The sequence below is a fragment of the Nerophis lumbriciformis genome, linkage group LG19, assembly GCF_033978685.3.
Source record: "Nerophis lumbriciformis linkage group LG19, RoL_Nlum_v2.1, whole genome shotgun sequence".
NCBI lineage: Eukaryota > Metazoa > Chordata > Actinopteri > Syngnathiformes > Syngnathidae > Nerophis > Nerophis lumbriciformis.
In genome coordinates, this window is record NC_084566.2 from 2,279,319 (window position 1) to 2,302,404 (window position 23,086).

At 41.1% G+C, this 23,086-nt stretch overlaps 2 protein-coding genes across 4 annotated transcripts in view; one reads left to right on the forward strand and one right to left on the reverse strand.

Moving 5' to 3' along the window:
- The window catches only part of vwa5b2 (von Willebrand factor A domain containing 5B2), a 58,890-nt gene extending 45,566 nt beyond the window's left edge, over positions 1-13,324 (forward strand). The window contains exons 13-24 of one of the 3 annotated variants that reach the window (XM_061979723.1): positions 795-909; positions 2,165-2,341; positions 2,444-2,648; positions 2,709-3,022; positions 5,746-5,965; positions 6,049-6,375; positions 6,445-6,582; positions 8,998-9,126; positions 9,192-9,242; positions 11,147-11,258; positions 12,163-12,286; positions 12,351-13,324. In XM_061979723.1, the coding sequence (XP_061835707.1) occupies positions 795-909; positions 2,165-2,341; positions 2,444-2,648; positions 2,709-3,022; positions 5,746-5,965; positions 6,049-6,375; positions 6,445-6,582; positions 8,998-9,126; positions 9,192-9,242; positions 11,147-11,258; positions 12,163-12,286; positions 12,351-13,103 (2,665 nt within the window). In that variant the 3' untranslated portion in view covers positions 13,104-13,324. The remainder of the gene's footprint in view (positions 1-794; positions 910-2,164; positions 2,342-2,443; positions 2,649-2,708; positions 3,023-5,745; positions 5,966-6,048; positions 6,376-6,444; positions 6,583-8,997; positions 9,127-9,191; positions 9,243-11,146; positions 11,259-12,162; positions 12,287-12,350) is intronic. The other 2 variants (XM_061979724.1, XM_061979725.2) reach the window with 2 other exon arrangements.
- Positions 13,325-13,380: 56 nt separating this feature from the next.
- alg3 (ALG3 alpha-1,3- mannosyltransferase) lies at positions 13,381-22,264 on the reverse strand. Its single transcript, XM_072915172.1, has 9 exons — positions 22,070-22,264; positions 21,555-21,654; positions 20,422-20,569; positions 18,079-18,239; positions 17,850-17,970; positions 17,584-17,789; positions 15,431-15,508; positions 15,218-15,361; positions 13,381-15,148 (listed from the first exon to the last, which is right to left on the reverse strand). Exons 1-9 carry the CDS (start codon positions 22,245-22,247, stop codon positions 14,965-14,967), a joined length of 1,320 nt encoding a protein of 439 aa, XP_072771273.1. The 5' UTR covers positions 22,248-22,264; the 3' UTR covers positions 13,381-14,964.
- Between the last annotated feature and the right edge of the window lie 822 nt (positions 22,265-23,086).

Consider the following 23,086-nt stretch of genomic DNA (forward strand, 5'->3'; position numbering starts at 1 on the left):
TGTACAATTTGATGGATAACATGGTTTGAAATCATAAGTCAAGCATATATTTAAGTAATTGTTTTTATTTTGACAAATAAATTGTTTGCAAAGTATGATAATATAATATTTGTTGCAGTATTGGATAAGAGTAAAGCTTAAAAAGGTATGCAATTTCATGCAGTACATATATTTTTGTAAATTGAAAAATGGATACATTTAGTAAGAAAATATAGAGTACTTAATTGACGCATTATTATTTCCAGGTGTTTGAGGGCCATATAAAATGTTGAAGCGGGCCAGATCGGGCCCCCGGGTTTCGAGTTTGACACGGTGGAGTAGAATGTGTGTGCAGAATGAGACTAAAGTCGAAGGGCTGGAGTAAATTTCAGCCCCGCCCATTAATCCCCTTAAGTGCTCTCGGCAATAAAAGTCTCCCTGGGTAATATACAATAACTCCATTTACAGCTCATTAGTATGCTGCTGGTGGACCGACTTTCTTCTCAGAATTTGGTTTGCTTCCTTTCAAATCTATATACTTACATAACTGATCGACTTTGTTTCACTTGTGGCGTATAAATGTTGCAGAATTATGAAAAATAGAGCATGTTTTTTCAAAGTAAAAATATGTTTAGTCATGTCAATGTAGTGAACGCACTGAACGCTGTTTCTAATAGACATTCCTTCTAATATAGCTAAATACGGCAACCAAAATAGGGGAAACATCTGGAAGTATGATGCAGTGCACTATTTTAAACACATCTGGTGTCTGGTAGGAAGTGAAGTGATTGTACCTTTCTTGTGTTGTGATGCAGATGCTTTGGCTTAGGTCTGGGTCCCAGAGCCTGCAGGCGACTCCTGCAGGGCGTGGCCAAGCTGACAGGAGGCACCACAGAGGCTTTGGAAGATGGGGAACGACTTCAGCCAAAGGTCAGGATCGCTGCCACCTTGTGGGGAAATGTATAGACATTGCTGAATGAATAAGCTAGTGATGTGCCGATCGATCGGCCACTGATCAATATCGGACGATTTCTGTAAAAAAAAGTATGTGATCGCAATTGTCGATCAATGCCTTTTTAATGATGATCACAAACGCCAATCTCCTCTGGCTGACACTGTATTTGTTTTTAGTCCCCCGGCTGACAAGTGGGTGGCAGCTAATTCTCCCCAAAGTTAACAATAATCACCTCCATTACGGCAAACACACTATATTTTAAATACCATTATCACTGGAGGACAAGGATAAACCTGTTACACCAGATCTGGGCAAATTAAGGCCTGTGGGCCGCATGCGGCGCATTAAGCTTTTCAATCTGGCCCGCCATACATTCCCAAATACTTTTTTAGACCTTTAACATCAAAACTGTATCTGCCATTATGATGTGCTGTGATGTTTTCAAATGGCCGTAAGTCTTGAACTATACAAAGTATTTCAATGGTTGGAATCTGCGCTTTTGCATGGTATACTAGTTACTATGGTTAATCGAATTAGTTACTATGGTAATCGAATTAGTTACTATGGTCATCTAACTAGCTACTACAGCAATCTAAGTCACAGCAGCTCAGACAAGGCACCAAGCAGTGTGGGTGGGGAGCGTTTCCACAGAGTGTTTCCAGAGCGGCCAGCCTGAAATGCGAGTGTCAGGGACAGACGCAGAAGGAGATTTTTACAACAAAGTTCTGAAGCTTAGTGATATATCAGATATAACAGACTGTAGGTGGGGTTGTTTTTTTTACCCTTCATGTTCATATTAGTGTGTGTTTGTTGCATTTTTGTTGATTGTAAAATATGTCGATGGAGAGGGGTTCTGATATTCATATATTGTCAATATTCAGTGTTTTATCGTTCATAGTTAATATTGTAAATCCCACATTCTTTATTTTCATATACATTCTGGGTGTTTTTTTTAAGGCAGTCTGTCATAACGTTTTTAGCTTTTAATCAGACATTATTGTTAGGTTTTGTATTAGTGTTCCTGAAAATAGATCTACCGGCCCCAGACACATTTTTTTCTCTAAATTTGGTCCGCCGAGTCAAAATAATTGCCCATGCCTGTTCTAAACGTTGGTCAGCCATCTTACACGCCGCATCACAGTTCGTCCTCAAATTCAGGTTTTCATCAATTGGGAACATCCCTTGTATGAACACGTGTCACTCATGCATGATGTGTAACTACCTTATCAGCTCATCAAGTCACTGAAAAAGGCCCTTGAACCTGTGCTGACTGATGTGCGGATTGACTGGTACCTGCCCGAAAATGTGGAGGCCCTTCTTTCCCCAAATGAAATACCTCCCCTCTACCCGGGGAATCGCCTTATTGGTTACTGCACGCTGTATGACATGACAACATTTAAAGCCAAGGTACACCAGACACGTTCATTGTGTGAATGTTGAGAGATGCGGAAGATGTCCGTTTCTATGGACAGTACACCAATGTTTATCTCCACCAACTGTATGTTTTAGTGTCAAGGGCGGGCCTATAAAGGTACACGTAATGCCTCCATTGGCTCGGTTTTTTGCCAGTCGAATGATGAGATCTCGCCTCCTACTTCGGAACTCATGCCTGCAGCTGCCTGCTCGGAAGGTAATGACTTGGAGGAGGAGCTGAAGGAGATCTCCAGAGAGATCTCCTATGAGTTTTCCTGTGCCAAAGATGCTGACCCCACAGGTCAGTAATAATAAGTTCCTTGTCTGTCTACAGCGTTTACCGCTTCTATTTACTACCTAGGCTGGTCCAGTGATGTTCGGAAAAGGATCCAGGAGAGCTCCTACATCCAGGAGCAGTATGTCCTCACCCACTGCTCCCTTAGTAGCGAGCGCAGTCCTCCTACGCACGTGCAGGCCTCGTCAAGTTCGGACGCTACGAGCAGGGCCTGTCCGCCTGACCCCATGGACTCCGCTCCGCTGCTGGACACGGGATCTTTACCACAAGGTCTTGAGAAGATGCCCGCTCTGGAACCGAGATCGTCTTTGTCTCGCTGGGCTGACTCAGAATGGCAGGAGAACCTCTCAGCTGAGAGTCCGCACGGCAGCATGAAAAAGGTTCATATTTTATATGTAGGCTTGTCTTGGTTTGAGTCGTTTGGTAGGTTAGCGTCAAGACTTCAAAAACGCCTGCAGACCACCTGCTGTACATTAGCACTGGAGCTTCTGAACTAGCGGTCCAAAAAAATCCAGGCGCTGAACAAAAGTATTTCTATTTCTACCGTCTTTTCCGGACTATATACTGTATTAGCCGCACCAGACTACAAGCTGCATATATATACGTTGCGAAATGAGTTATTTACACAGAAAGATTATATAAATGTTTATTAATATACCTTAATTGTTTCCAAACGGTCCCTGTAAAACGGCTGATCAAACAAAACAGAAGTCATCGTGATGGACCCACGAGCTGAGGAAGCTAGTAATCCAATCAGCTAAAGAGATTCCATAACTCCTTGTAAATTTACTGAGGAATTTGTGAAACTGTAACAATCAGGCATGTGATTTTTCCGTCTAAAGTCGGAATTCCGTCTTTTTTAATCTCGGGGGAAAAAAAAAAATTATCTCCCGTTTTTCCGTTTTTTTTTCCGACCCTAAATCAAGATTCGAGACGTAGTTTATGTTACGCCGTAGTTGATTGGTCGATATGTTCCTTGTGACCAATCAGGACATCTGTTATGAATGATGACGTTAATAACGTCATCATTCATAATGGTTATTACCGCCATTTTCCATATGTAAACGATGTCGGTTCTCGAGAGAAAGGACGCTTTACGAGTAAAATAAATTGATAAACATGTCAAAAATAAGTTTCGATGGGACTGGATGGAAAGGGAAATCACTGATATTGTTGGGAAGAAGGAAGTTACGACTTTGTTCTGTGATTTTATTCGGAAAATCGATCATTTGAAGGTTTGTGCACGTGGTGTCATGATAATATTGACTATGGATCACAAGGTTTCAAGGCTTTGGAAGTACATGCGAAACGCCAAAAACATATGAAACAACTTGAAGCAAGGTATGTTCTATTAATGATGTTTTCATGTCTTTAAACACTAAAATATTTTCTTCAAATGGTGCTGTCTTTGTTAATTTTAGCATGTTAAATTGGTGAAAAACCAGGAGCGGTGCCCCACCAGGGCACCGCCCTGGACCTGGCTGGGGGCCTTCGTCCCCCAGACCCCCGGAAATTTTTTCAGTCTTTTTCATTGTGGTCAAATCACATGCCTGAACAATACAAAAAGAATGCCATTGTAAGTTAATAATACTAAAACACACTCATAAACGTGTTAGAATATTAGCTAATGCTAACAACGCTCTCTTGATTACATTACAAATATGCATGAAAACAGTTTTGGTTATATTTGTAAAACGTACAAACGTTGCTTGGAGTGGTGAATGAAGAGTCCACACGAGTAGAAACGAAATGGACAGCTAAAAGACGGAACGGCACTTCTACTTCCGGTTGAAAGCACTAAATAGAAGGACACTGCAGCACCTGCAGTGAGCGAACTCGTCCAAAAGATGGCGCCATAGCACAGACAATAACACCTTTTCAGTATATTTTCTTGTTTTATTTTAAAAACTATTTTCATAATGGCCGTCTGCGAATAAAATTCCATAAATTAGCCGCACCCTTTTATAAGCCGCAGGGTTTAACGTGTCAGAAAAAAGTAGCGTCTTATAGTCCGAAATTTACGGTATATTTTATTTGGATTCTTTGTGTGCGGAAAGTAGGAAGGGCCCATTCGTCACGGTTTACCTGACACATGAAACGTGACCAGCTAGGGGGGGTGCATTATACAGTTTAGCCGCCAGACGGCAGTCGAGTGTTCTCTATCTTAAAACGTGTTTTGTAGCAATTCCAACTTTGACCACAGCGTCAGTTCCTATGTAGAGTGGCGTTTTCTATCATTTTCAGCAGACTGCATTGCAAAAATGATTAACCCCCTCTCCATATACATACATACACAACATGTATACACATATACATACATACATACCGTATTTTTTGGAGTATAAGTCGCTCCGGAGTATAAGTCGCACCGGACGAAAATGCATAATAAAGAAGGAAAAAAACATATACAGTATAAGTCACACTGGAGTATAAGTCGCATTTTTGGGAGAAATGTATTTGATAAAAGCCAACACCAAGAATAGACATTTGAAAGGCAATTTAAAATAAATAAAGAATAGTGAACAACAGGCTGAATAAGTGTACGTTATATGAGGCATAAATAACCAACTGAGAACGTGTCTGGTATGTTAACGTAACATATTATGGTAAGAGTCATTCAAATAACTATAACATATAGAACATGCTATACGTTTACCAAACAATCTGTCACTCCTAATCGCTAAATCCCATGAAATCTTATACGTCTAGTCTCTTACGTGAATGAGCTAAATAATATTATTTGATATTTTACGGTAATGTGTTAATAATTTCACACATAAGTCGTTCTAAGTATAAGTCGCACCCCCGGCCAAACTATGAAAAAAACTACGACTTATAGTCCGAAAAATACGGTACACACAAATATAATGTGTATATATATATATATATATATATAATACATGCATATATTTTTACAATTACATATAATTTATAAAGCTGTAAAAATACCTAATATATGCTAAAATGTATAAAGTCTACTCAACCAGCATCATAAATTACTCACTGACCCCCGGTGGTCCACGGGCCCCACTTTGACAAAGTCTTCAGACATCCCCGACATGTCAGTACTTGCCAATACCAAATGTTCAATTCCACTTTCCAGAGTTGTACTGAAGAACCTCACTGGAGACAAAAATCGCTGGCCCGTTCAACCATGGCAGCACGAAGCTTCTCATCGCCGCAAGGTGAGATGGAGATGCATCGCCTCAGGAGAGCTCTGGAGAGGGTCTCCTTCGACCAAACTCTGGGAGGGAGGCTGGATGAAAGTGACGGAGAATCAAAGCCAGCAGACGTACTGTCCCACAGAAGCCTGAATGATTCCAGTGAGGGTTTTTTTTGTACAAAATCCCTTTTCTCCTTTGATGTTGCTATCTAAGTTTCTCTTTCTTTTCTCCTCAACCCACAGGCGGTCTCCTTTTTCCCGCCTCTCCTCTCGACTGGGATAACTTCACAGACCCCGAGTATCTTTTCACTGCCGTCTCTTTGGAGGATCCTCCACCGGGTCAATGTCGCTCACTCATTCACGGGCTTCTAGGAGGCAGACCCGTGTCCTGGGAGGTCACCGTCAACCTGAGCCACCTCTGGGTGCCTGAAGACAAGAGTGCCACAGTGGTGGGAAGTGGAGGAGGAAGTGAAAGGGAATCTTGGGAGGAGATCGTTCACCAGCTCACAGCTCGCTCCGTCATAAGAGACTTTGAGAAAATGGCAGAGAGGGAGAACCAAACAGAGCACGGTTAGGTTTAATAGACCGATTCATCTACAATAACACTCGTATTGTATACCAGATACTGTACTTTCTTAGGTTCAGCAAAGCGATACCGTGTGAAGGCTATCCAGACCAGCAAGCATTGCAGTGTCACCTGTATGTACACGGCCTTCACCATCCTTGACAGCAACCCCAACAGAGGCTTCCAGGAAAGTATGGAGGTCCAAAACACAGGTGTGACACCTATCATCATCATCATCGTTTACTAGTCGTAGTTTGCTGTCATGCATGTATTTCATTCATATAGGAAAACAAAAACACTACTTTAATCAAGTGATTCTTTGGCGTACCACCAGTGGTACACATACCACAGTTTGAGAATAACTGGTGTAAACTATTTACTGGTACTCACAGCTTAAAATCGGCGAAATGGCGTTCGGTTTTTGTGCCTGAACTCTTTACATCAGGGGTCACCAAAGCGGTGCCCGCGGGCCAGTGACGTGCGGTGAGGTTCATGACTGGTAAGGCACTGACTTCATCACAGTCAGATTTACAAACATATGAACCCTAAAGAGTATCTTATTCACCATTTGATTGGCAGCAGTTAACGGGTTATGTTTAAAAGCTCATACCAGCATTCTTCCCTGTTAGGCACTCAGCATCAAGGGTTGGAATTGGGGGTTAAATCACCAAAAATTATTCCCAGGCGCGGTGCCGCTGCTGCCCACTGCTGCCCACTGCTGCCCACTGCTCCCCTCACATCCCAGGGGGTGATCAAGGGGATGGGTCGAATGCAGATGACAAATTTCACCACACCTAGTGTGTGTGACAATCATTGGTACTTTAACTTAACTTTAACTTTACACATACAAACTATAGCACACAAAAAAGCACATTTAATTAAAAAAAACGTTATTATGGTCTTACCTTTACTTATAAGTGCGGGAACAGTGGTGTTCGTGTTGGAGGAGTTGTGAATGAATGAAATATGAAATCTGTGCTGCAGTCTGCAGGTGTACCTAATGTTGTGTCCCTGCAGTCGTTCACAGCTCCTCCGGCGCGAGCATTGTTGTTTTTGCACTTTTTGGCTTCTTGTTAAGTGACTTTTTTTGGGTGGATTCGGTCTTGCACGTGGAGGGTTTGGGTGTGGGCTTTGGTTGGTGTGGCGCTCCCGTCGGGGGGTGCATGCTGCAGCGGGGGTGCATTAACCGGCACCAGGAGGCGGGATTACTGCGAGCCTCACACAGTGAGTCTTTGCAGCTGTTTTATGATTGCTCAGCACAAGAAATACATTACAAACATACAGTTGTTGACAAAATACACTGTACATTATATACCTCAGCTAACTAAACTATGGAAATGTATAATATAATTCATATAGCAATACGGTCTCACTGCACAGCAGGCCAGCAGTTAGCTGAGTCCGCAATCCATGTTGAGGCACAACTGAGTGACGTGCCTCAACTGGCTGCTGATCACCGCAAGTCTCTTCTCAGTATTTGAACGGCAAATGTGAAAATTCAGCGATTTTGCATAAAAATAATCTAAAACTGGTGAAGTTAAATGGAAAATAATTTTATAGTATAATCACTGGATACATATAACAATTTAATTATTTATTTTTTCTTTTTACTTTTTTTTTTCTTTCCATGATGGCAGGTGAGGCCCCGCACGTCACTGCCGCGGGCACCAGGTAGCCCGTAAGGACCAGATGAGTAGCCCGCTGGCCTGTTCTAAAAATAGCTCAAATAGCAGCACTTACCAGTGAGCTGCCTCTATTTTTTTAAATTTGATTTATTTACTAGCAAGCTGGTCTCACTTTGCTCAACATTTGTAATTCTAAGAGAGACAAAACTCAAATAGAATTTGAAAATCCAAGAAAATATTTTAAAGACTTGGTCTTCACTAACTGACAAAGAAACAGATTTGGTTTCCAGTTCAAAGTGTGACATGATTTATTTAAAAATTTGAGAGTTGACTTTTGTATTTTACATGAGTTATTATTTGTACAAACATGGTGCAAAGTAATTCATGATTTGTTAAAAAATGTTAGTGGCTAGCTAGTTAAAATGGAATATTGTGATTTCACAAGAAGTGATCATTTGAAAATGTTCAATTTGAAAAATGTGCACTTAGAGAACATATAAAAATAAAGTGTTGCATATTGATATTTATCTGTTTCTATATATATTTATTGTGAGAAATCATTAAGATGATCAGTGTTTCCATAAAGATAAATATCATTAATTATTAATAATAACATAGAGTTAAAGGTAAATTGAGCAAATTGGCTATTTCTGGCAATTTATTTAAGTGTGTATCAAACTGGTAGCTCCTGCGATGAGGTGGCGACTTGTCCAGGGTGTACCCCGCCTTCCGCCCGATTGTAGCTGAGATAGGCTCCAGCACCCCCCGCGACCCCAAAGGGAATAAGCGGTAGAAAATGGATGGATGGAAACTGGTAGCCCTTCGCATTAATCAGAACCCAAGAAGTAGCTCTTGGTTTCAAAAAGGTTGGTGACCCCTGCTTTGCATCAATAGCTTATTCAGTGAACTAAACGGTAAAAAAAAAAAATCAGTTCTCATCGTGGTGCAGAGTACTGTGCACTTTGACACCACAGCAAACTACAATACCCTTTTTGTGTTTAGGTACACTTGTGAGGAGCAGTCGCCGGTCCCACTCAGGTAGTCGCAAGCAAAAAACCTACTCTGTAGGTCTGGGCAGACGACCTGCCAGTGGGGACTGTGAGGAGGTTGAGGACACATTTAACTCTACAGGTAGACAAAATGGATGACGACGGTTTCCTTTGCCAAGATGTGAGCCATCTTTTTGTATCTTTCAGACAGAGATGACACCCCTACCTCACCTCAAAGCCTTACATCCTGGGACTCCAGTAAGTCTACTGTCCCAAAACATGTCCTCTCTCTCACCTCTAGTGCAGAGGTGTACAAACATTTTGACTGAGGGGCCGCATATATATTATTATAATAATATAATGGATGGCGACATAATTAATACTTATCATTATTGGTCATTTAGAGTATTTGAAAGTTAAACTTCCGTGACAACCTCCTTAAAGTTTTTTAATCATTCAGAAATATCAAGCAGCTAAAATGCACCAAACATGGATAAGTGTGGAGAGTGTTTTGCATTTTTCCCATCATCTCTTGTAATGGATTTAACTGGGTGTCATTTAGTTTTTTGCTTTATTTTGATTGGACGTTTTTTTTTTTTTAAATAATATTCAGTGTTCAATGAGCAGGTTGTGTTCTGTGTGACCATGTTTCTTGATTTTTTTATTTCCTTGCACCATGACTTGGGAAGGTTGTTTGGATTGGGACTTAAAAGTAAATGCTCTGTTGTTTTACCTTGTAAGTACAATTAATTGTTGAGTTACTACTGTTGGCCACCAGTTGGTGATAATATCTGAGTTGACTCAACGTAGGCTATTTTGTATATTATAAATACGAAGGTCCTGAGTTCAATCCCGGGCTCGGGATCTTTCTGTGTGGAGTACTCCGGCTTCCTCCCGACTCCAAAGACATGCACCTGGGGATAGGTTGATTGGCAACACTAAATTGGTCCTAGTGTGTGAGTGTGAATGTTGTCTGTCTGTATCTGTGTTGGCCCTGTGATGAGGTGGCGACTTGTCCAGGGTGTTCCCCGCCTTCCGCCCGAATACAGCTGAGATAGGCTCCAGCAACCCCGAAAAGGACAAGCGGTAGAAGATGGATGGATGGATAAATACAGCGCTCCAGACCAATTTGCTTACTGAATTTGTGCTGGCTCGTGGATGAAATTGTAGATGGCGGTTGGTCAATTGCGGCCGTAATTTAGCCACATAAATAACATGAACATTAAAAGCATGTTTGTCAAACTTCTTTATTATTACTTGGGGTGTCCCAAGAAAACATTTTCACTTTCGATACAATATCGACATTGGAGCCTTGAGTGTTGGCCGATACGATATCAGTACATACTTTTATTTTGTAGTGTGAACTGTTAGACAAGGTTTGATCTAGTGAAATCAGATTGTAGGTATGAAAAACACTAACCTTATAGTGTTAAAGTAGATACTGGAATTATTTTGTGTGGTATGTTGGAAAAGAACAATAGTTGGTATTAAAACACTAACCTTACAACAGATTTATGCTTTTCAAGTGGAGTGTTAATTTGTGTTTTGGCGACACCTAGTGGTCACAATAATCAATCAAATTAAGGGCAAGACACAAGCAGTTGAATGATGCGGACACGTTTGTTACTGGATACTTTCTAATATGCTTCTGCCTTGGAGACTGTTTATCTGTAATTATTTTGCAACTATAATTATTTGATACTTGATCATACTGACAAGTCTTAGACTGCATAATTGTTCAATTAAGGACACTAATTTTTTTCACATTGTCAAGAATTTTGAGAACAAAAAATAATTTATTCCATTTTGGAATAAGGCTGTAACATAAAATGTGGAAAAAGTGAAGCACTGCAAATGCATTGTATAATAAGTCTAATATGTTGAGCTAGTGAGCTTAGCTGTTACATAGAGTAGCTGATAGCTCTTAATAGCCTGTAGCCTACCATGTTTACCTTTTGTAAATAACATCAAAAAATTACAAGGGAAGATAAAACTTGTGTGCTTATTGGAGAATATTTGGCTGTTAACTTGCTGTCAAGCTTTGCACCAGTAAACACGCTGCAGGACTGCTTATAACGGGAGTTTTTAGATCCAATATCAATATTGGATCAGGACAGCCCTAATTATTACTGAATACATATTTGACCTTGCTGCTGTTTCAGATGTCGGGGGCAATGCCCCCAGTACTGCTGCCTCAGCAACAACAGGCCCCTCGTCCACACGTTCTCAGAGATCCATCGAGAGCAAGTCAATGGAGAGCTTCTTTGGCACGAGGTAAGCTTGGAAAACATGCAATAAAATGACACACTGTTGTTAATGCTTTACTTACACTCACTGGCCACGTCAACACCATCAACAGTTTAGTTCATTTTGCTCACAGTACATTCGGAAAGTATCCACAGCGCTTCACATTGTATGTTATAACATTTCCATCAAAATGACCTTTTTCCAAAAATAGAATACCGGTAGTCATTTTTGTCCTCAAAATTCTACACGCTACCACATCATGACAATGAGAAAAGTTGTTTTGTTTTTTTCAATTTGCAGATTTATTAAAAGTATAAAAAAGTATTCACAGCCTTTGATCAATACTTTGTTGATGCACCTTTGGCAGCAATTACAGCCTCAAGTCTTTTTGAATATGATGCCACAAACTTGGGACACCTATCTTTAGGCAGTTTCGCCCATTCCTCTTCGCAGCACCTCTCGAGACCCATCCGATTGGATGGGATATGTTGGTTTTCTTCCGGGATGTCTCTGTACATCTTTCCCTCTATCCTGACAAGTTTCCCAGTTAATGCCGCTGAAAAACATCCCCACAGCATGATGCTGCCACCACCACCAAAAAGACTTGAGGCTGTAATTTGCATCAACAAAGTATTGAGCAAAAGCTGTGAATACATGTGATGTTTTTAAAAGTTGTTTGTTTAATACATTTGCAAAAAAAACAAAAAAACAAATTGTTCACATTGTCAAGAATATTGAGAACAAAAAATAATTGATTCCATTTTGGAATAAGGCTGTAACATAAAATGTGGAAAAAAGTGAAGCGCTGCAAATGCATTGTATAACAAGTCTAATAGGTCTCATAGAGCAGGTGTATTTCATGTGGCCATTCAGTGCAGTTTCAAGGCAGGACACATTTGGATACCTGTAAACGTCACTGTAAATCTTCCAGGTTTCCGCTTGGCAGACTCAGATCCTCTATTTCATCAGGAAGACAGGTTCCTCTCAAGTCCCACTGCCTCTCTGCAGAGACTGAGAAACAACCTGATAATGAAGCGTCAGATTACCTGCCCCTGGTGAGTCATTGGGTCATCAGCAGCACATCTAAGCAGGCAGTTTAATTCATCACTGTCTCCTTAGGTTCGCCTGCAGCTAGCTTCAGGAGCTTTTCTCCTCACAGAGCTCTACGCCGACTGCGTCCAGATCTCTTTAGACCGCCTAAAGAGGGCCTCACCTTACACCCTGCATAGACGCAGCCTCAGCCCGCCTTTCCGCTGCCCATCTCCCAGCGCTCCATCTTTGTCCTCGGCCGCTAAAACCCCCGCTAGTCATCATGTCACCTTTTCACCATCATCCTGCTCCCTCGTCAAAACAAAAGCGCCTCCTTTTCACCACACCCCAGACGACATCCCACTGATGCTGGAGCCAAGGCTTCGCAGAAGACACCTGTCCGACCGAGATCCTGTCACCTTGTCCCCGGACCTCCCCAGCTCCGAGGAAGGCTCCCTCGAGCTACCGAGCGGCAACTCGCCAGGCCTGAGCCACGGCCAAGCCGACAGCGGTCGCGGGTCAGAAACCGACATGTGTGAGGGCTCGTCGCTGGAGCTGGCCTACCTCCAAGTGAGCAGCCAATTGGCTCAAGATGACCTGGAGGGCTCGAGCTGGGCAACGGCAGTGGCCCTCGCTTGGCTGGAGCATCGCTGTGCCGGATACTTCATGGAGTGGGAGCTGCTGGCTGCAAAAGCGGACTTCTGGCTACGAGGTCAGGAGCTGCCAGAGGGGGTGGACCTGGCCGGGCTGAGGGGGGCCGCCAGACAGCTGTTTATGCTGCTGCGCCACTGGGATGAGAACATCAAATTCAACATGCTGTGCTATAACCCCAACAACATGTGAGACAATCACCTCTGAAAACTGAGCCAAATGCAAGTGCCATTATTGAGTTAAATCTGCCATTTTGTCAAACAATTCCGCTTTTATGCAGTTATCCTAAGAAATGGCCTCATCTTACTTTGCCAAATCATCAAGAGTCAAAGTTAAACACAGTCCGTCCAATTTTGATATAGGAGCGCCAAATTTGTATAGTGGATTTTTTTGTTTGCAAAAATAAACTATAATATGGGAACTTGACTACTTGTGGTGTCCGTACAAAAAGGGAAACAAACAACCCCTGTTGTAAGTAGCATTTATATTTATTATAAAACGTCACATTTTTCACTTTTCTGTGTGTGCTGATGATCTGTGAAATGTTCACCACAGCAGCACATGACATCGTCACAAGAAGCTGGCCTACACTACTCGTACTAGGTAACTATATAACAGGAGTTGAGCTTATTCCTCACATGCTACACATTATTGCAGACCTGGGCAAATTAAGGACCGGAGGCCGCACGCGGCCTGTTAAGCTTTTCAACCTGGCCCGCCGGACATTCCCAATTTTTTTTATATCTTTAAGATGGAAACTGTAGCTGCCATTATGATATGCAGTAATGTTTTCAAATGACCGTGAGTCTTTAACTATACAAAGTATTTCAATGGTTGGAATCTGCGCTTTTGCATGATATACTAGTTACTATGGTAATCTAATTAGTTACTATGGTCATCTAAGTCACAGCAGCTCAGACGAGGCACTAGGCAGTGTGGGTGGGGAGCGTTTCTGTCAGGGACAGACGCGGAAGGAGATTTTTACAACAAAGTTCTAAAGCTTAGTAATATATCAGATTGTAGGTGTTTTTTTTTTTACCCTTCGCATTCATATTTCGCTGTTTGTTGCATTTTTGTTGCGTTTCGTTTGATTGTAAAATATGTCGATGGAGAGGGTAGGTGACGGTCATATGTTGTCAATATTCAATCATTTTATCCTTCATAGTTAATATTGTAAATCACACGTTCTTTATTTTCATGTACATTCTGGGTGTCTCATACAGTAAAAAAAAATTAAAATTCCATTCCGTTTTTTCAGGCGGTCTGTCATACTGTTTTTAGCTTTTAATCAGACATTATTGTGAGGTTTTGTTAGTCTTCCTAAAAATCAGATATACCGGCTCCCAGACACATTTTTTTCTCAAACTTTGCTCCCCACCGCCCCGAGTCAAATTAATTGCCCAGGCCTGCATTATTGGGTGCTTTGTGGAATATTGAGAGAAAACCTCACTATGCTGCTGTGTTTCTAACAAAGGGTGTTATGTAAATATAAGTTGTTTAAAAGATAGACCTACTGAAATTAGAAGATGACACATTTCAATATCACAATGGATGACATACTTGTAAGTCTTGATGTTGTGATTACATGATTTGGATATGGTTGCAACATTTGCTGCATACTCAACGTTTCATCACATCGTGTTAAATAGAAAATCACCTCATTGTGTCATGTGCCACCAAACAGTATTGCCTTGCAGTGACACCAACATTACTTGATGTGTTTTCTTGATAATACACATGTATTTTGCTTTCAGCACACTTCATTCTCCACGGGGCATTCATTGTTTTGGATAATTGAAATACTAACTGGTATTGTGACAAAACCGGAGAAACCATTCCTCTCTTCATAGTGGCAACAACTGCGTGTTTCATCATGTGTGCAGCTGTCTCCGGACCCTACCTTAGCTTCCTTCACTTTTTTAGCACAAAGCTAAGACTCCAATAATGGCTCCTTGAGAGTCTACCCCATTGCCGGTCTCTCTATGCTGGTGTTCAGAGAGTGGATGGCGCCTCAGCAGCTTTCACCCAAATACACTCCTACGTGTACCACATCTCATTGGCATTTGTCCTTGACAGGTGCTTTTGCCTGCGTTTCAGCTGGTCCTGCTGGGTGCAGTGGCGGAGCGAACCACAGACAGAGCAGAACGATGAGGTGACACACGTGGAGGGCTATGGAGCTGCTGCAAGTTGAGGGGTAGGTGTTCCACGAGAGCTCAATAAGACCCAAGATCAGGACCCTAAAGATACAACAGCACAGTTTACCTGTATGCATCTCATCTTGCTTAATGTTGCATCATTGGAATTACCTGAGGAGGTGGGCCATCTTTTTCACTCCTCGACTCCACAGCACGTAGGGCAGCGTGTGGAAGTACCACACGTAGAATTGGTAATGCAACGAGCGGCTGAAGCACATGCCAATGAAGTTGGAGGTAAACAGAATGAGAACGATCTGTAATTGGCTGTTAAGGTAGGACAGAAACTACGGAAAGCCAAACGATTGCTGATGTTCCTGAAGGATATGGTTGACAGTGGTTTTCTGAGCTGGGACTTTCCTCTTGCCAGGTTCCTTGAAAAGTTCAAATGGGCTTTCTCCCTGCCTGAAAAGAAGAGAAAACACACTTATTTACCATCTTGTAACCACTGCCTATTTCTATCTATAAGTGTACATACAGTCCGACCACTCGAACGGGTCAAACGTTTGGAACTGATTGAAGCAATTAGAGCCGCTACTTATTAGGGCTGTCTTTTACTAAGGATTTTCAAAGTATGGTCTGATTAGTTAGATTTTGCCCATACTTTACGATCCGTCAAATTTAAAGTTAAAGTACCAATGATTGTCACACACACACTAGGTGTGGCGAAATTATTCTCTGCATTTGACCCATCACCCTTGATCACCCCCTGGGAGGTGAGGGGAGCATTTTTGGTGATTTAACCCCCAATTCCAACCCTTGATGCTGAGTGCCAAGCAGGGAGGTAATGGGTCCCATTTTTATAGTCTTTGGTATGACTCGGCGGTTTGAACTCACAACCTACCTATCTCAGAGCGGACACTCTAACCACTAGATGGCATTTTTATTGTATTTTAAGCGAGAACAGATTGTTGTATTGACTGCTCAATAGATGTCAGTAACGTCACACGGATGTACATTGACTCTTTAAACAAAGGAAGAAAAATGGTCAGAACTCGAAGGTAGTGACCCTTTCTAAGTTACTTTAATAAACGTGAAGCAATAAATCAAAGAGAAAAATAACATGTAAGCATGAAATATGCCGGTCTTGGCAGAAGGGGACTGTGAGGAGGGTTTGGGTGGAAGGGATAGGTTACTGTTTAAGAGTCTTACGTGTTTCATTCTCGTTTGTTTAAATCAGACCTGGGCAAAATACGACCCGCGGGCCACATGCGGCCCGTTAAGATTTTCAATCTTTCAATTAACATCAAAACTGTCGTTGCCATTATGATGTGCGGTGCTGTTTTTAAATAACCGTAAGTCTTGAACTATAGAAAGTATTTCAATGTTTGAAATCTGCGCTTTTGGGTGTTGTACAAGTTATTACGGTATTTTACGTCACAGCATCTCAGACCAGGAACAAAACAGAGCAGCCAGCCCCAAACGCGTGTCAGAAACAGGTGCGGAAGCAGATTTTTACGTGATAATATATCATACTGTAGGTGTTTGTTACATTTTTGTTGTGTTTTGCTTGATTGTAAAAATCTGTCTTATCGAGGAGCTGGTCTGAGAAGTAAAAGATGTTCATATGTTGTTAATATTCAGTGTTTTCTTGTTCATAGTTAATGTAAATCCCACTTTCTTTATTTTAATGTACATTTTGGGTGTCACATTCAGTAAAAAACTGTAAAATTCCATTCTGTTTTTTTGAGGTGGTCTGTCATAACGTTTTTTAGAACTCTATCGGACATTGTGACTTTTGGTAGTAGTGTTCCTGAAAAAAGGGACCCAAACACACATACTGTACAGCAGATTTTTACAGCTAAATTTGTATATATCATTTATACACACATACACATTGGCCCCCCCAGACACTTTTTTCTCTCTCAATGTGGCCCCTGAGTCAAAATATTTGCTCAGCTCTGGTTTAAATAGTGGAAACTGCTTGGTAACTTTAACTTTATCAGAAGGTACAACACTCCCTCGACTTGCTTTGTTTCGTGTCTCACTTAAACTGCTCCCCCTGCAACCTGTGTTAGCTAGGAACATAAATATGACACTTTGACTACGTTTACGCTGCAGGCAAAAGTAGACCAAATCTAATTTTTGAAATATTTAGTTTAAGTAAAATATGATCTTTGTCAAACTCCAGTATCACACAGGCCCCAATGTGGCTTGATGTCACTTGCATGCGCAATTTGATAAAATGAAAACAAACGCAGTTGACCGTAAATGAACAAGGAGGGCGCTACTACACAAGAAAACATGGACGCCACAGATCAGCGTTGACTATTCCAAGACACTCCTACTACTTACACAACTTGTAGAGGCGCTGTAGAGTCATCTTCACATGACTATATTTGTGGTGAATAAATACGAGCTTTACAGTCATTTTGGTTTTCGTCAGTTAGTGTAATTCAACAGCAGGTGTCATGCAAGTGATGTTCACCTATTTATTGCTAGTGTGACAAAAGTGACTCTTCTGCAGAGTACTCCCTCACCTTTTCCAGCGACGAAGAGCAAAGAGCAGCAGGGTCAGCAGGTGAGCTGCCAACAAGACGAAGTGGAAGTAGCGGTTCAAGAAGAGCCACTCAGGCAGGAAGCGCCAGTTGACCGTCCACTTGAACATAAACTGACGCCCCAGGTCAAAAGCCCGACTCAAGTAGCCGACATGGTTCTCCAGGAGGAAAGGCAAACCCAACAAGAGCTGTAATGTATCAGGACAAGTTAAATACGATGCAAGTGTGAACCAGTGAATATTATTTACCTGTATGTTTGCACAAAGAGCAAGTTTAGGGATCATCCTGATTAGACCGAACTCGGACAGCAGGAGGAAAAGTAGTCCAGGTGCAAAGAGGAGCACGTTCATTTTCACAGACACTGCTAAACTGTCAGAAAGAGAGGAAGACTGTGCCGTTATTTAAAAAAAAACTAACTCATTCAGATCAAAGAGAGGCATCTCGCGAGCAAACGTCTTCACGGAAACCCACACTTGCCTGTAAAGGCCACAGCCAAGGGACCAGTGACCATCAATGAAGAAGTTAACAGCGGCGAATAACAGCATCATGGCCACTGGGTCGTTGAACAGACGCAGCACGAAGATTGAGTGGATCCGATAGGAGGCACAACACATAAAGAAGAACACATACGGAGGAACCTGTGGGACGAGGAGGACATTGAGAAACACAACTTGGAGAATAGACAGACACTATTGTAATGTTGGCGATGAAGAACCTGCAGCTCTTCTAAAATGCTACTGCTTGAGTGCTGAGGAGAACTCAGAGAAGAGCTCAATTAATGTTAGAAACAATCATCAATTTCATGACCTTAAGGCTGGATTATTTTAGGTTTATATTTACGGACTGTTCTAGCAAGCCTTTAAGGACCCTCCATCACAGAGGACTGAGCAAGACTGCGGAAAACTTTTGGGAAGCAATGTTTCAATTAGTTTTTCAAAGTCACACTTTTTAGATATAGATTTTTAAATAGCTACAATGAAGTTTATGTTAATGCATTTTTTTATTAAGGGCAAATACACTGGTATAATAAAGTATATAACACACAACACGTGCAATTTTCACCTATGATAATTAAATTATGTGTATTTCTTTGACATTGATGCAAATTTCCCTTGTTTTTCATATGTTTTTGCTTTGTTCTATGTGGACTTTTTGAGCCTGCACTGCAACCTGCAGATCATATTAGCTCATTTTATTCATTTTACAATTGATCCACTGTTTGTCAAACAATTGTGGATCAAAAAAAGTTTGTCTAGAGCTAAGGATAAAAGTTGGCTCTTCTGCCGCTAGCTTAATGCTAATGTACAACGGACCAGTCCATTGACAGGCTAACAACAATTTGCATTGTGATCTTTTTAAACTTTTGTACAAACGTTTAACAAATTAGATTTTATAAATTGACAAAACAACAAATGTATTTCTATTTACATGCATATAGGCACCTAACTATGTGGACACGCATATACTACTTAGCCAGTCTGCGGTTTTGTGTGCCGCTTAATTACAAAGCCTGTTGCTCATACCTCAAACTCAAATTTTTAAACAAATTCATGTAGTAAATGTGTAGTGGAACATGACTGCCACGCACATCAACTAATCAATAGATTCCTCTATTTTTTTTAAACCAAATTTGGCTTCTATTTTTGACAAATGGGCTTAAAGGGGAACATTATCACAATTTCAGAAGGGTTAAAACCATTAAAAATCAGTTCCGAGTGGCTTATTTTATTTTTCGAAGTTTTTTTCAAAATTTTACCCATCACGCAATATCCCTAAAAAAAGCTTCAAAGTGCCTGATTTTAACCATCGTTATATACACCCGTCCATTTTCTTGTGACGTCACATAGTGATGCCGATACAAACAAACATGGCGGAAAGAACAGCAAGGTATAGCGACATTAGCTCGGATTCAAACTCGGATTTCAGCAGCTTAAGCGATTCAACAGATTATGCATGAATTGAAACAGATGGTTGTAGTGTGGAGGCAGGTAGCGAAAACAAAATTGAAGAAGAAACTGAAGCTATTGAGCCATATCGGTTTGAACCGTATGCAAGCGAAAACGACGAAAACGACACGACAGCCAGCGACACGGGAGAAAGCGAGGACGAATTCGGCGATCGCCTTCTAACCAACGATCGGTATGTGTTTGTTTGGCATTAAAGGAAACTAACAACTATGAACTAGGTTTACAGCATATGAAATACATTTGGCAACAACATGCTACTTTGAGAGTGCAGACAGCCCAGTTTTCATCAATTAATATATTCTGTAGACGTACCCTCATCCGCTCTCTTTTCCTGGGGGTCTGGTGGCAAATTTCTTTGACTTTATCGTTGGAAATGCATCTGCTTTGAGTGTCGCAGGATATCCACACATTCTTGCCATCTCTGTCGTAGCATAGCTTTCGTCGGTAAAGTGTGCGGAACAAACGTCCAATTTCTTGCCACTTTCGCATCTTTGGGCCACTGGTGCAACTTGAATCCGTTCGTGTTGTTACACCCTCCGACAACACACCGACGAGGCATGATGTCTCCAAGGTACGGAAAACAGTCGAAAAAAACGGAAAATAACAGAGTTGATTTGACTCGGTGTTTGTAATGTGTTTGAGAAAATGGCGGATTGCTTCCCGATGTGACGCTCCGAGAGCGAATAATAGAAAAATAATATATGGTCTTTTTTCTGCAACATCAAGGTATATATTGACGCTTACATAGGTCTGGTGATAATGTTCCCCTTTAAAATAATTGATTCCACTTGTACTAGCTTCACTGTACTAGTACTATTCATGGTGCAGTATAGCATCGTATACACAAACTGACCTTCTTGGTGCGGCAGTATACTCTGAAGACCAACAGTAGCGTGATGAGGTAGAAGACCGCAAAAATATACTGGCCCAAGCGGATGTTGGCCCCGGAGCTGGTGATGTAGTACAGAGCAGTGAAGACGTACACAAAGCCAGCTGGATACCTACAGTCAGAAAATCATTATTTACACATTATTTTAGACTATGTTTACACTGCAGGACAAAGTGGACCAAATCTAATTTTAGATTAAAGTAAAATGTGATCATCAGACTCCAGTATAAACGCACACAGGCCCCAATGTGGCCTTGACGTCACTTGAATGCGCAGTTCGATAAAGTAAAAACAAAAAGGAAGTTGACCGGAAGCGAAGTGACCCAGAACAACAACAGAAGGACGTACACGGTCCCGTTTGTCTGCTCAATAGACAACCAATAAAATGTGTAACTTTCCATGTCTCTACTCTGGACGTTAAAAAAAAATAGAACTCTTGACTGCAGAAAACTTGTTTTGAAAACAGCGCTCATCTTCTGTCGTCGTCGTTTTTGTTGTTCCAGGTCACATAAAGATGAGGATATGTAAAAGAGACACTGAGTATGTGCAATTGACCCAATGTCCAAACGTTAAATAGGCAATAGAGAAAATAGCTTTCCACTTGGTTTAATTCCCATTTTCGATCTTCAAAAACATCAATGAAATAGGATAATGGATAACAATCATTTGTCATGTCAAACCGAAAAATGGGGAAAATTTATTTTTATGTGAAATTATTTTTAAATTCCAAATGAAAAACGGATGGCTGCGACGTACACGCTACCAAAAACTGCAGGACGAGGAAGAAGAGAATTGCAAAAAGGCAAAGTGATTTTCTTTTAGTCTTTTCCTGTGCACACGAATAACGTGGCTCGACTAAAGCTGACATAAAAGAGGTCGCATTGCCGTTTAGACTGCAGTCACATTTTGAAAAGATCCAATTCCAAACGGATTCCGACTACCTCCTGATGTGACCCCAATGTGATGCGAAAAGATCAGATTGGATTCACTTACGAGCGTTCAGACTGACAAAAAATATCAGATCTGGGTCACTTGAGGGCAAAAAATGTTTAGCCTAAACGGAGCCTAAGTTCTTTTTATGCTTAGCCAGAACTTACACCAAGGGGCCTGTGTCTCCTTTAAGCTGGGTGTAGTCATAGGTACCATTGATGACTCCTTCCACTTCATCCATGTAGGCTTTCCAGTCAATTTCAGTGTCTGCAAGATATAAATGAATTAGTTTTACACATTTTTATTTTGTATTCTACATATACAATTTTATATGCTATATAACACAATGGTCATTGGCATAAAGACAGTATTGGTCCATGGCTGCTTATTTTAATAATCGTAGACATTCATTTTAATATAGGGATACACTACAATATTTAAAAAAAACACTTTCTATGCTGTACCATTAAAATAATTTATAGATTGCTGGGGGAAAAAATTACGAAAAGTATGTCTACATTTTAACTTTTGAACCGGACCAGCAATGCCATGCATGTGCTGCAAATTCCATTTGACAGGTGGTTGTCTAAAATGCTTGCTAACGCTAACCTTGTGGCATTCACTTACGTCCACCAGAGGGGCAGATAGCCATAGCATGCTAACTAGCCTCAAGGCTACTTACATGCTACTTTCTGAATGACCCACACATTGATGCCGATCTCCAGAAGCCACAACACGGACACCACTAGAAAGGTGTACTCCGTCTTGAACAGGACTAAATGTTTATCCTGCCACAGCGAGTGAAGCGTCGTCCGTAGGATAGACGTGGAGGCAGAAGGCTTTTTCCTCACTCCCGCCATTGCTGCGGAGCTGACACTCGAGAGACATGCGCAGTCGAGCAGTCTAACTTTATCCGTGACGTATAGGGTCGACCTGTGTCACGTGACAGAGTCAGCCACGCACTGAATAACAAATGTGGTTTGTTTACAGAGTGCAGATGTACTCGCCTTGGTACATCACAGTGTGGCGTTAGTAGTACCCATAATAATAATATTTTTTAAACTTTGAGTTGTTACTGTTGGTAATTTATGATTACTTTTTAGACTGGTTCTGAAGTTAATTTTTGCACTGAATTTCACACATATTTTTACGTGTTTGTGTATTGAAGGTTTCCATTCCAAACAACAACTTGTTGGTAATATATTGAACCTAAACTGTAAAATATGTATTGTATGGAGACTGTCTTATAATTGACAATAGCCACAATGCACTTTGTATGCTGTGAAGATAGTTTTTGCACAGAATAAGACTTGCTTGTGAATGAAAAAGATCCTTACCTGTGTTGGCAGTTGTTGTTGCCTCAGGTGTCAGGTGCAACAATTTAACAGCAGAGGGAGACAGCCTCCTATCTCACACTGCTGTTAAAAGCTATTGGTAAACTAACATCTGCAGTTTTTCCTCAAGCATTTTGTAAATCCTGCAAATCAATATTGATCATTGTGATTGTGCAACAGTGTGTAATAGCCATCTCGGTCCCTTTGATTTCTGTCAAGATAAGATCGGCTTATTTAATTATTGGTTATTCTGTTCATTTCAAAAGGTTAAGATTTATTACATATTTTTTACATGATTTCCATAGGCCTTCTGTGATGTTTCATTGCAGTAGGTACAGCAGCATATGTAATGCAATAGTGGTGTC